This window comes from Acinonyx jubatus, chromosome A2, assembly GCF_027475565.1.
Source record: "Acinonyx jubatus isolate Ajub_Pintada_27869175 chromosome A2, VMU_Ajub_asm_v1.0, whole genome shotgun sequence".
NCBI lineage: Eukaryota > Metazoa > Chordata > Mammalia > Carnivora > Felidae > Acinonyx > Acinonyx jubatus.
Window position 1 is genome coordinate 10,979,517 of NC_069383.1, and position 13,999 is coordinate 10,993,515.

Sequence of the window (13,999 nt, forward strand, 5' to 3'; positions counted from 1 at the left end):
GCTAAAGGAATGACTGAATCCTCTCCTTGTTTCCTCTTGCATGTCTCCTCTTTAGAATATAAGATTACTTCCGTTTGAAGAACTTGCTCTTGACTTCGCTGCCATTTCCCCCACGCTTCTCATGGTTCACTTTTTATTTTTGTGAGAAGAGGCATCTCTCCTCCTGATTTACTAACTTCTTGTCTCTTCACTGTCTTGAGGCTCTCTCTGTGACTTCTCAGATTTTGCTTTGAGATGTGCCCTCCTCATTGACCTTTGTCGGTTCTTCAGTCTCTGTGACATCTCAGCAGCACGCTGTGTTACTGACAGCACGTTCTTGGAAATCCCCTCTTCACTCCTTTACCTTTCTGACTTTTCTTTCTGAGTTTCCTTTGTTGATGTCCTTCAGCTCTGCGGTGGTGAGCAAAACAGAATAATTTTTCTCTCATCCTTTGTTCTTTTCTCTCTGCTTTCTTTGCAGTATCCTAGGCGCTAGGTTGCTCTTTGACCTTAGCTATTGTCTCTGTGTGTGTGATTCCCAAATAGACACAAATTGCCTTTACTGCTCATTTTGTATCCTTTTAAATATTTCCTGTGTGCCTCAACCTAAACTCCTCTGTCAAGTTAAACAGTATGTCTGAAATTTGGGATGCCAGTGCTAATGCCTTGGGCTCCTGTCATTAGGGTGTCACTTCTGAAACTGTATGGAAGTAACCCTAATGGCAAAGGATAGCAATTTCCGCTGTGTTGTTTTCCTTGTCTGGAATGCTCTTTCCTTTATTCTTTTCAGCTTCCTTTCTCCTTTTAAGATCAAGTTTGGAAACCTGCAGTTCACAAAGATTTCTGGGGTGACACCAGACCTTACTGACTTTCTGGGCTTTGAACTCCCTCCATACTCATTTATCTGTTACCTGGCACTGTTCGTATACTTGTGTCGTATTGTGTTGTAGAATAAATCCTCTTTATTATAAATGTTTTATCTCACAGATACTCTGTAATCTTAGTCCTCTTTGTACTCGCAGTGCCTAGTATATAATCAGCACTTAATAACGTGTGCTGTGGATGATGGCTTCCCCTTTGCATTTCCTTATCTTGTTCCGCTTCTAGTACTGAGATTGCTTAAAAATTAATTTTTCTTATCACCAAACAAACATTTCTCTTTCATAAATGTAATGGAGTGCTTGGACTGAGCCGAATGACAGATTTCGATAGCCTGATTGCATTTTGCTTTGCACTATTTTTAGTACGTTATAAAGGGCTTGGAATGACTGTTGGAGAAGTAACTTTCCTCTGTCTTTTCAGCGTCTTCATCTTTTGAGTGTCATCTAAAAACTTGGAATGAAAGAATCATGATAAGAGCTATGGGATTCTGTGCAGACACACACGCAGTTTTGTATGTGGTGGGGAGAGATGGAGTGGGGAAGAGAATATGAATAAATAAAAATGAATGTGAGGACACACCGCCCAAGCCCATATACCACCTGGCAACTAACGTTGGGAGGATGCCGGACCAGCCCCGCAGAAGAGTAGTTGTGTCAAAGGGGTGGTATCTCATAAGGATGTCATTTTAAGAGCATTCCCCCCCTTGCCCCCTGCAAAAAGAAACCTACCCAGTTGTTTTTATGATAAATTGTTGTTATAATCAAGTCCTCAGCAATATAGTAATGTGGTAGACATACTGAATAAAGAAGATCTGGTTAAACTATGGTGTCTTTTAAAAATAAGGTATAAGAAATTAGCTGTGGTTGAAATTTAGCTCTGTGTAGACAGAAAGTCTGGGTTAGTTGGGGTACCTGGGTGGCTCAGTCAGTTAAGCATCCAGCTCCTGGTTTGATCTCACCGTTTGTGAGATTGAGCCCTCCCATTGGCTCTGTACTGACAGTGCAGAGCCTGTTTGGGATTGTCTGTCTCCCTCTGTCTGCCCCTCCCCTGCTCATATTCTCTCTCTCTCTCTCTCTCTCTCCTTTAAAAGAAATAAACATTAAAAAAAAATCTGGATCAGTAGAGGGTAATTCCAGGCTCAAATGAGGGGAACAAAGGACTTCACCTACTTATTTACTTCTTTTTTTTTTTTTTTTTCCATAGGGAAGTTGAAATACTGCCTTGTGGTTCTGAATCAGCCAGTGGACAAATGTGTTCGTCATCTTTGGAGCAAAGGTAATCTCAATTAGTGTTCACATTTCTTTACTTTCTTTACTCCTTGTAGGATGAACATGACTATTAAATATTCCATAATCTGACTGTCATACCAAAAAGTGTAATTCCTAGCAAAGTGATTTAATTATTGAATTACCAGGAGAATAAATCTTTTCCTAACCAGTTTCCACTTGTGGTTTCTGCATCATGAATCCCCAAGGACAGAATTACAATGTAGCATCATTATACCGCATTTCTGATCCACCCTGTGGATGTTAATCCTGAGTACTTACTAAGTGTTTGTTGAAGTGTGAATAGTTTTGGCACCAGGGACAACAAAAAGCATCCTCAAGCCTCACTCATCCTAGCATCCAACAATAAGATATCTGCAGGGTAACCAGATTTGCAAAATTAAAAAAAAAAATGTTAACAGGGTATTAGAATCTCTAGGGAATGCTGAAAAATAGAAACAGTAGTTTTACAGAATTCATACTTCCATGAGTTTTCCTGTAAAAAGCAGCCTTTATTAACTTTTTTTTTTACACTATTCTTTGATTTATTTTTTTTTTACATTTTTCTTTGATTTGTATAGGATTAACCCTAGGCTAGAAAAGATTATTAAATACCATTTGGTGTTTTGAACCTCTGCTCTTCCATGAGATTTGAGTTTTTTTTCCAAAGGGATACTTCCGCCAAGGTTGCCAATGTAAGTTACAGGCCAAATTAGATAGACGGAACCACATGATTGTTGATATGCTGATGCATATTCCAGATGACTCTCTCTAATCGCAGAATTCTTTAGTATTCTCAGCATCCAACTCTCACGTCGTGGAATGCAAACCTATTAGGCCAATAAGCTCACATCTGCGGACAGGGGTCCTTGTAATACTAGAGGGAACATATCATCGTGGATGATTTTGTGTAAGGAATTGTTCTTGTCTTGTGTGATTACCATGAAAATTCGTGATTCCAGATTTAGCTATCTTTATGTGAGCCCACTGAAAATGGCACACTGTTACTGTACCAACACTGCCCTGAAAGCTGGCAAGTTATCCAACCAGAAGCTTCACTCTCCTCACACTTCTCACTTGGTTGTCATTAGGTAGTTACTCAGGGGCCCTAAAAAAGGTCTTTTTTTTTTTTTTGTCACTTCAGTGCCTACTGCTGTGTCTGGCTCATAATTACTTAGTAATTATAGCAAAGGAAAGTGAATTTTGGTTAAGCATCTGACTCTTGATTTCAGCTCAGGTAATGATCTCACTGTGATTTGTGAGATCCAAACCCACATAGGGCTCTGCACTGACAGTGTGGAGCCTGCTTGGGATTCTCTGTCTTCCTCTCTTTCTGCCCCCCTCCTGCTTGTGCTTGCTTGCACGTGCACTCCACTCTCTCTCTTTCAGAGTAAATAAACATTAAAAAATTTTTTTTTTATATCTTTATTTTTGAGAGAGAGTGTGAGTAGGGGAGGAGCAGAGAGGGAGGCACAGAATCCGAAGCAGGCTCCAGGCTCTGAGCTGTCAGCACAGAGCCAGATGTGGGCCTGAACCCACGGACCGTGAGATCACGACCTGAGCCGAAGTCGGACGCTCAACCGACTGAGCCACCCAGGTGCCCCATAAATAAACATTTTTTAAAAAATGCTGTGGTTTTGGAGTGATGGTTGGATATTTGTGGGGGGTGGGGGACAGAACTGAAACTGATGGCCAAGAAAGAATTCTTGAGACACTTTTGGTGCGAAAGGTGGTCTTATTAAAGCATGGGACAGGACACCCATGGGCAGGAAAAGCTGCCCCAGGATTATAAGGAGTGACTGATAATATACTTGGGAGCTGGGGGAGGTAAAGGCAAGGGGAAGTTTCCAAAAGGATTTTCATATGCTGAAGAAGACTCACAGGGTCCTGGAGGCCTAGCTATCATCAAGCTAAGGTTGTTTTTCCCCTCTAGCAAAGCATTAACAGTAAGACAGTTGGGTGTTCCTGGAGGAATGTTATACTCTGCCAGCCTGAAGCATTTGTCAGTGAGCTGCAGGTTATAAGGAAATTTAATTTTATCTGCCATTTCCTTCTGCCTTTTTTTCCCATGTCATTTCCCCTTGAACAGTTTTGATCCTTAAATCTTTAAGGTTGCTGAGGGTGGAAGGTCTTCTCATCTGTAACTTCTTCCTGCTAATAGGGGCATAGAGGTGTCCCTACCTATGGGTCAACAATGGTCAGTTTGAGGAATTTATATAGAGGAGTTACAAAGGCAGAGGCAGCCAGTCCAAGGGAGAAAACCTATATGAACCTCCTTGAGTAGAAAGGATCATCTGTCAGCTAGAAGTTATGGCAGTGAAGGAGGCTTGGCACGAGGCAGGGAGACACTGGAAAAGACAATAAAATAAAGTTAATAGTATGAGACAGAGAAGCCTCAATAAAAGACCTTTGGTAGTTAATCAGAATTTTCCGTCAGTCCTTCATTGTCCTTTGAAGAGAAATTTGAGGTCTTCCATAGGTTCACAGGAATAAGAAGGCGTGTCAGCTAACATACTAGACTTCTACGAGGAAGGTAGCGGTTTAATTCTTGATATATGAGTCCATGAGAAATGTCCTCCTAATTTTACTGTAGTGGGAGTGCATAACATGGCCCCATAGGAGCCCTTCCAGGAGTGCATAATATGGCCCGGTAAGACCCCTTCCGTTATGGAGTGAAATCCGTTGCTGTTTTAGGTTTCCAATCCTTTAAATAAACCAGGTCTTCTGGGTTTACATGGGGTGAGTTGCTAGTAACTGTCAGATCAGGCTTAGGGAGGATATGGTTTGCATATTCATTTAGAGATTTATGAATTAACCTGGCCTGACATGAATAATTTAATAGAGCATTCTAGTATCTATTTATTGATAGGTCTGCAGTAAGAAAAGGCTTTTTGGAAGAAGATTGGAAACCTTAGTTTGGAGAGCCATAGCCAAACAAAGACTAATTTGTTTGTAAAACAAGTCTAATTTTAACAAACCTGGCCTAATTATTTACATAAACTTAGCAAGAATAGTGATAGATCATATAGATGTTTTAAAAATGTGCTTTGGGGTGCCTGGGTGGCTCGGTCGGTTAGGCGTCCGACTTCGGCTCAGGTCATGATCTCACGGTCCGTGAGTTCGAGCCCCGCGTCGGGCTCTGTGCTGACAGCTCAGAGCCTGGAGCCTGTTTCAGATTCTGTGCCTTCCTCTGTCTCTGCCCCTCCCCTGTTCATGCTCTCTCTGTCTCAAAAATAAATAAACGTTAAAATTAAAAAAAAAATGTGCTTTGCTGCTTTTTTGTAAGGAACCTCTAGATTGAACTTTTAGTAAAGCCTGTCCAGGTCAGGAGCCAAGTGCTTGCCATCAGGCATGCCTAGAGTACCTATAGGTTTGGGTGAATTCCTCTTCTCAAGGTCCCCGAAGTACCCTGAGGTTCCTGCACCTGCCAGGAAGTGACCTTCTTTGCTTACCTGGTAAGGCTGCTGGGAGCTATGTAAGCAAGGTATCAGGCCAACAGTTCCAATGGGCTGCATGTTTCATAAATTCAACCTCAGTTTCTTAAAGCTGCCTGGTCATATCTGAGTCTATGCATGTATCTCAAATATGACATTCCAGTCAAAGCCTTGGTAAAATAACCAGTATTTCCAATGGTATCAGAATAGATGCTTATTGAATTATGCAAATAACTGTAGTTGCCATGAAAGAAAGAACACTCAATGAGAGTTTTCTGAATTTCACAGGGGTCAAGTAGAAAAGTTAAATGCTTCAGTTTGTTCACAGAGGAATACTTTATCCTATTTCTGTATATCATACGCATCTTTTTTTTTCTTCTAACATTTGTTGTTTTTTGAGAGAGAGGGAGAGAGAGAGAGAGAGAGTGAGCACACGTGAGTGAGCAGGGGAGGGGCAAAGAGAGAGGCAGACACAGAATCTGAAACAGGCTCCAGGCTCTGAGGTGTCAGCACAGAGCCTGACGCACAGCTCGAGCGCGCGAACCGTGAGACCATGATGTGAGCCAAAGTTGGGACACTCAACCTACTGAGCCACCCAGGCACCCCTGTATATTATGGATATCTTAAGAGAAAGTTTCCTTAATCTGGAAGAGCAAACATTAGAGAACCAGCAATATTTCAAACCAGAGTCAACAAAAACTATGATGACAAAAAGACTCAAAAATGGACACAGGTAAAAAATCTGATGAGCGATTACAACATAGCTGTCAAGAAGTCCAGTTATTTCTGTAACTTATATCACTTCAGTCATAGAATATCACATGATGGCATCATACTAAAATATATTAAAACTTTAAGAATTGCATATAATCTCCAGAATAGTTACAGTATTTACCCAAATATAACCTACAACTATTATTTGTGCTTTCAGAGTAACTTAACATACTAAATAAAAAGGCCTACTTGGTCAAAAAGACTTGACTTAGAGTTTAAATCTTGGGAAGTTTGTTAAAAACCTCAGGACGTTATAATGCACAAAGCAAATATACCATCAGACCCAGATATCCTTAGTTTCTCTGCAGTAAGTACAAAACACAAACCAACATGCCATAATCAATACTTTAGAATTTTATCTCGTTTGGAAAAGACCTAGATGTCCAATGGACTCAATTCCAATTTGTCATGCAAGCAAAACTTTAAAGTTTCAGGTTACCAAAAACTTTGAAATCTTAACAATTACCCATGAAAAATGTGAGACAGAATTAACCATCATTTTAAGTCACCTTTTTGCTAACAAACTGCAAAAGAGAAAACAGCTTATTTGACCTTCAGTAAATGTAGGTAGAATAAAAAGTTTAATATATTTAATGCTGGTAACTCTTTTTTATTAAACCAACAAACTTAAATTAGTTTAAATACTAAATTATGTTCCACTTGGGTCCACTTCAAAGACCATTAATTTGTTCCCCATGGTCAGTTTTTCCCTGGGACACTGGTGGGGAAATCTGGACAGTCTAAATAGGGTGCTCTTTGCTCCTGACATCGAGGGCGGGAGAAGTAGCCAGTGGTGCCCGAGGCCCTGAGGATGGTATAGAAGCCGGTTATACAGGAGGAGGAACAGGGGGAGGAGGAGGCAAAAGAGGTGAGGTGCCACCAGAAGTCAGAGGAAGAGTATTCCTGGTTCTAAACCTTGTCAGCTCAGACAGATGAGCAGACGCCACTTTTTTGCCCAACCGAAGTGGAGTTAGGCAGTCCATGTCAGGCAAGAGAAGACAGGGAACTTCCCTGAAACGAAGGGAGTTTCAGCAGATGCCTCAGAATATTCCTTCACGTCCCTGTCCTGAGATAGACTAACCACAATGGACTCCATTTACCATAGCCATTAACCTGGGAAATAAATGTGGGAAAGGCCCCCACATGTATTAGGAAGGAGGAACAGTGAGGGATAGTGTCCCCTTCTTTAGGAATGGCTTGTGTTTCTTCCAGCAACCTGGCTTCTATTAGGAGGAGGCCTATTTAAATTATCATCCAGAATGTCAGGAAGGAGTTTATCAGCCTGGTTCTGCAGGAGACTATTAGGTCTGCATGCTGATTTAGAGCTATGAAGGCCTGGACCCAGGGTACCTCCGTCTCATTTGCCCTGTTTCCTGCAAAAGATCTAATTGAGATCCTAGGAGGCCATGAAATGTTATAGATCAGTGCCTTCTCAAATGTTGCCATCTGACTTATTTCCAGTGGATCAAAGAGACATGCTAAAGGAGAGTCCTTGGGAACTAAAGACAGAGGTCCATTACCAAGAAAATCCACCCCTCCCCGCCCCCCCAACCCCTACTCCCAGGTTGTGTCCCACATGTAGGATATGTCAGAGGTTTCTGGTGTCAAAACAAGCTGAGGTGTCCCTTGAACAAAATTACCTGCCGTAAAAGTTACCGCCTGACATAAAGGTCCCCACACTTCCCCATTGCATTCTAGACTACAGTGGGTTCCAGTGTGTGGACTCAGTTTGCCTTGCTGAGAAGGCCATGCATAAAGGCCAAGCTGTACGTTGGCCTGCCTTGCTGAGAAGACCATGAAGAACCTGCTGTTTTTAACCCATGGAAAACAGTGAAAAGTTTTACAAGATGAAATTACCCAATTCTGTAACTTAAATAGTCAGTAGAGGATAATGACGAAAAACAGTAAAGATAGAAACCCATTGTGTAAATGACATTCCAACACATGTAACCTTTAAAACTCATTTCCTGGGAAAGGGTCTCGGGTTGGGTTTTAATTCATTCGGGTACTGGTTTCGACCGGCTCTGAGCAGAGGTCTCCTGGCCAGAAGCAGCTAAACCAGAGATGTGGAGGGGATCACGTTGGGCCAATGAGGAGGAAACCTCCCACGGGAGTCTTAAGATTAAGGGCTGTCCTGGTGACTTTAGCTAGCTGTCCTGGGCCCAAGATGGACCACCTTGTATAAGAACAGAAATGAAGAGAAAACATTTAAGTCTGAGTCTTCTTACCATCCCGAGCATGGCACTAACTTCCAGCCAAAAGGCAGGCTTTCTCCTCCCTGTGGAGTAGCCACTGACTAGACGATTGCATTCTGAGCAATAGATGTGAAAGTGTTCCAATAAGACAATACTCCTTGAAAAGCCCCTCAAATGAAAATAAAAGGAGAGGGGATGTACTCCCCGAGGCTCAGAGTCCAGATGAGAAGGCTCAGCCCCATGTTAGGTGCCAAAATGTTGTGGTTTTGGAGTGATGGTGAGGTGCGGTGGGGGTGGGATATCCAGAAAGAATTCTTGAGACATCTTTGATACAAAAAGGTGGTTTTATTAAAGCACAGGGACAGGACCTGTGGGCAGGTAGAGCTGCCCCAGGACTATGAGGAGTGACTGATTATATACTTGGAAGTCAGGCAAAGTAAAGAAAAGGAAGTTTCCAAAAGGATTTTCATATGCTGAAGAAGACTCAGGATCAGGGAGGCCTAGCTATCATCAAGCTAAGGTTGTTTTTCCCTCTAGCAGAGCATTAACAGTAAGACAGTAGGGAGTTCCTGGAGGAACGTTATACTTTGCCTGCCTCAAGCATTTGTCAATGGGCTGCAGGTTTTAAGGAAGTTCAATTTTATCTGCCACTAACGTCTGCCTTTGTTTCCCACATCAAATTTGATTTGAAAAAGTCTCTTGTCTGACATAGACAAAGGATTTATTTGATTTGCATGAAAATTGAACACTAGGTCAGTTTGTATACTTGGAGAAAACTAATGGTGTCTAAGTGTGACATGGCCTGAAATGGTTAGGTGAGTCTCCTTCCCAAAATACCTTTTCTTCAGGTTATTGAAATGTACTTTCTTATATACTTCAGGATAATCCTTAGCTCTCTGGAGCCATTAACCATTGTAGAAAGCAGCTCTGTTAATAAGTACTGAGGAAAGGTAGAGCAAGGTTTTTGTGGTTCTCATAGTAGAAGCTGTGATTTTTTTTTTGTTTGTAGTATCCTGTTTTGTATTGTTATTTTTCCAATAAAAAGTAAAAAAAAAAACAGAGAAACTTTGAGCTTGAGTCTGAGTTGATGATCTTAACAAAAGTGAGAGGCCTAGAAAAAAGTATAGGGTGGCCTTGAGGGCCTCGATGGAACAGTGGTGTGGCTTGGGATTTCAGCAAATAAGGGCCAGAGGCAGCTTTGTCTGGTGCTCTTTGTGCTGTGTGTGCAACACTTTCTAGAACCTTCCTTCTGTGGATGTGAAGATTTGTGAAGGACGGAAATGAAGGGGTGAAATCAAGACTGTTATATCAACCCACAGACAAATTTGGAGGCTGCTGCACAGTATAAGTCTCTTATATAAAATCGGTAATTTAACTTTAATCTATGCTAAGGATTTAGGATGAGCAGGTATTTCCTGAGATTCCTTTAAGGGGAAAGACTATTTTGAAGGCTTATTTATTAGTTTTCCCCTGCAATGTTTATGTGACAGGTTATGCAATTTACATTAAATGACTAAAGAAGAGCTTCAAGGGAATTTAAAAGTGGAGGTTTTTAAATGTGTTTTCTTTTTAATACTTAATGAAGTTTCAGTGATTTTCTTGGTTACAGGTCTGGGTCATTTTTATTTCTACCTGTCCCAGCCTTTTATATACCCAGTTTGCTCTGGGGATAGAAACTAAGTATATAGATAGGTAGGTGGATAAAAAGGCAGATAGAAATGTAGTTAGTATCTAACTTTTCTGTTAACTATCAGAGGTTATTGGCATTTGTGAATGGATATTGTCCTCAGATTTCTTAACCTTTTTTTTTTTTTTTTTGAGTCAGGCTTTCTCTTCCAGTAAATGTCTTTCTCATCCTGAAATATGTGTTAAATGAACAAAAATAAGGATGTCTGTGTTTGAAGGATTCTGCTTATTTCTTGTTGTGTAGATCAGTTATTCTCCACTTGAGGTCACCATGCTAACCAGGATCTTTAAAGGTATTTGGAAAGACCTGAGTTACATAAAATTAAAAAAACAAACGAAGAAATAAAAAAAATCTAACAGACATTCACTTACCTGAGATGAGGTGATAGATAGACCATAGATCAGGTTTTTAGGAGTTTGACTTCTTAAAGAATATCTTCATTAAAAAATTTTTTTTTAATGTTTATTTTTTTTGAGAGAGAGAGAGAGAGAGTGAGCGAGGGGGAGGAGCAGAGAGCACAATGGAGACAGAATTTGAAGCAGGATCTGGGCTCTGAGCTGTCAGCACAGAGCCCGACATGGGGCTTGAACCAACAAAGCTGGAGATCTGAGGTCAGACGTTTAACCCACTGAGCCACCCAGACGCCCCAAAAATATCTTCATTTTTAATGTGAGTTCACAGCTTTTCTCTCTTTTCCATTTGACCCATAGAACATGTGACCATGTTAATTATATTATGAGTAGATTATCAGATTACATTGATGCCAATGTGATTTGTTTTCTCCTGTAAAAGGAGTTCGTTTTCTTCACTTGATTTCTTTCTTTTTCAATTCTCTGGCAACAAAGCTTCAGATCATGCCAGAGTATGGGGGTATGGGCCCCGTACTCCAGCTCATTTTTGATGAGGCTTTAAGTCCTACATCATTTGGCAAATCAGGCAGGTCTTTTAGGTTGAAAGACCTGTTACTGCCCATGCAGTATACATGAGTCAAAATAGAACAAGGTCTTCGGTGTTATAAAAACATCCGTGTTTTCCCTTCTGGTTCATTTGTAACTGCTTGTTGAGGATATTCACAGACAGAAGCACAGAGGCATGAACACTTCCTCATGAAGGCAGGTCTGAGGCTCTGGGAGCCACAAGTCCTTAGGATGATCTTGCTCATCCTTGTTTCTTAAGTAGCTGAAATTATTGTAGTATGTGATTAAATGTACTTGGTCATGTCTGTATGCCTTTTGCTTTCTTTTTTAAACAAAAATACCTTACACTCATAAGTGCTTATAAAGCAGTTTTAATAGAATCCTGATGTGCTCCATGAATTAAACTGATCTTGTGCTAGTGAGTAGTATGCCATCAGATTAAAGTTTTAGATGATGTAGAAATCTGCTATAAGGCAACTTACTCCAATAATAGTTTTGTTGTATCAACCTTTTGCTTTATAAATTGTGCACTCCAGGATTCTCTAAGCTTGTTTTTAACCTGGTTATTTGCGGGGAAGGTCAACCAAAGTTAACAAATTTATATTGTGTAGTTTTCTTTTTTTCCTTTTCTATTCACTGGGACCTCTACCTCATTTTGGTGTCCAGTATGACACCTTCAAATAAATGAAATTCAGTAAAAGCCACTTTTAGGTGTAGATTGGTTGAATTGATTGGTTTACTTTAATATGCTTGGTATCAACCCACGTTTTAATCCCACTGTATCTGTTTGAGTACTTTATCCCTGTTAGATTTCTAGGGAAACATGGTTTTTGACAATCACCTTGAAATTTTGAAATCACCTTAACGCTATTCCTACAGCTCACTCTGAAGGCTAGTCCTGGTCCATTTTATCTATCTATCTATCTATCTATCTATATATTTATTTTTTCTTCATTAACATTTATTCAGTTTTGAGAGACAAAGAGACAGAACATGAGTTGGGGAGGGGCAGAGAGAGAGGGAGACACAGAATCTTAAGCAGGCTCCAGGTTCTGAGCTGTCAGCCCAGAGCCCGATGTGGGGCTCGAACTCATGGACTGTGAGATCATGACCTGAGCCGAAGTCGGGTGCTTAACCAACTGAGCCATTAAGGGGCCCCAGTCATTTTTTTAAAGAGTGTTTCTGGGGTGCCTGCGTGGCTCAGCCGGTTAAGCGTCCAACTCTTGGTTTTGGCTCAGGTCATGATCTCATGAATTTGAGCCCAACGATGGACTGTGTGCCGGAGCCTGCTTGGGACTCTCTCTGTTCCTCCTCCACTTGTGGGCATGTGCGTGCACGTACGCTCTCTCTCTCTCTCTCTTAAAATAAGCATTAAAAAAAAAGAGTGTGTTTCTACATACACTATGGTTTTTTCTCTGGCCTCCTCTCCCGGAGCTATTAATGATTGATTTAATTAAAAATGATTTTTTTTTGTTTTGTTTTGCGCAACATAGATTTTTTATGTGTATTGCAAACTCCCTCTCATTCTTTAAGATCCGACACCAGTGCTGTCTCTTGTGGAGGAGGGCTCCCTTAGCTCTCCCACTTATCAGAATCTTCTTTATAGTATTTGTATTGTTTTCCTATTACTCATAAATGTCCCCTTATCCCTCTTGGAGGATAAGCTCCTTGAAAATGGATATAAAGTGCTTTTCAGATGGTGTTTCCTCTTCTCTCCTGTGAGACTAGCCTGGGGGGGTAGCGATTATAGGTCATGCTGGCAGTTGCTTCTTTTCTAGATCCTGGGAATCCTCTTCCCCTAATGTGAATTTCTTAGCAGGAGCATGCATGTGGGCTCTCTTTTGCTCTTCTCTGATTCTTTTCTGGTCCTCAGCCTCCGTTGAGTCCCTTTTTACTTATGCTAAACTTGGGCCCTGTCCCTCATTTCTTCCCCCTCTGCTCTGTGACTCCCAGATGCTTATTTGGTATGTCCTTGTACAACCAGTTAGAACTGATTTTTTTCATTAATCTCTCATTCTTTTCACATAGCTCATGTGCCAATGTATTCCTTTTCTGCATCTATGATTTTATGCGTTTGATGGTTGGGGTGCTAACAAATATGTCATTGGAATATATCCTCTTTGTTCATTAAGGTATTATGGGTAAGGTACATCTTTTGTTGTATAGAAGGATATAAAATCATGCAGTTAAGCAGTACTCCTATCTTTTGACAGTCTCTCAAGAAATTTATCATATGTTCTCATTGTAATACTCATAAAGCTCCTTTCTTTAAAATAATTTTGTTGTGAGAACTGTAAATTAATTTTATTTTTGTGAATTGTAAATGTTTTTCTCTAGATATCTTTTAAATTTTATTTTATTTAAATTTCTTTTAAAGAGGTTTAGTTATTTTGAGACAGAGAGAGAGTGGGGAGGGGCAAAGAGAGAGTGTGTGAGAGAGAGAGAGAGAGAGAAAATCCCAATCAGGCTCCTCACTGTCAGCATGGAGTCAGATGCAGGGCTTGAACTCATGAGCCTATGAGATCAGGACCTGAGTTGAAAACAAGAGTGGGACATTTAACCAACTGAGCCACACAGGTGCCCTGTCCTCTAGATTTCCATGTTTAACTATAGAAATAGGTGTGCATTATAAAAATTTTAAACATCAGTTTATAATGAAAAATCAGTCCCTAGTGACTATTTACTATTCTCTTTATTGCTTTTTTCATGCTTGTAATTTTTGCTTTTTAGTTATCCCCTATGAAACGATTTTTGAATGTATTTTTAATATCAGGGTAATGGATGAAATATTACTACTACATAGGAAAATCCTCCTGAAATGGTGAGTGCCAGGCCATGTGACTGTGTGCTTCATGGCAGTAGGCAT

At 40.6% G+C, this 13,999-nt stretch overlaps 1 protein-coding gene across 13 annotated transcripts in view; it reads left to right on the forward strand.

Annotated features, from left to right (window-relative positions):
• TPK1 (thiamin pyrophosphokinase 1) overlaps positions 1 to 13,999 on the forward strand; it is a 343,981-nt gene that overhangs the window by 77,573 nt on the left and 252,409 nt on the right. For all 13 annotated transcript variants that reach the window (XM_053217935.1, XM_053217941.1, XM_053217936.1 and 10 more), the window contains one exon: positions 2,065 to 2,136. In XM_053217935.1, coding sequence (XP_053073910.1) covers positions 2,065 to 2,136 — 72 coding nt within the window. The remainder of the gene's footprint in view (positions 1 to 2,064; positions 2,137 to 13,999) is intronic.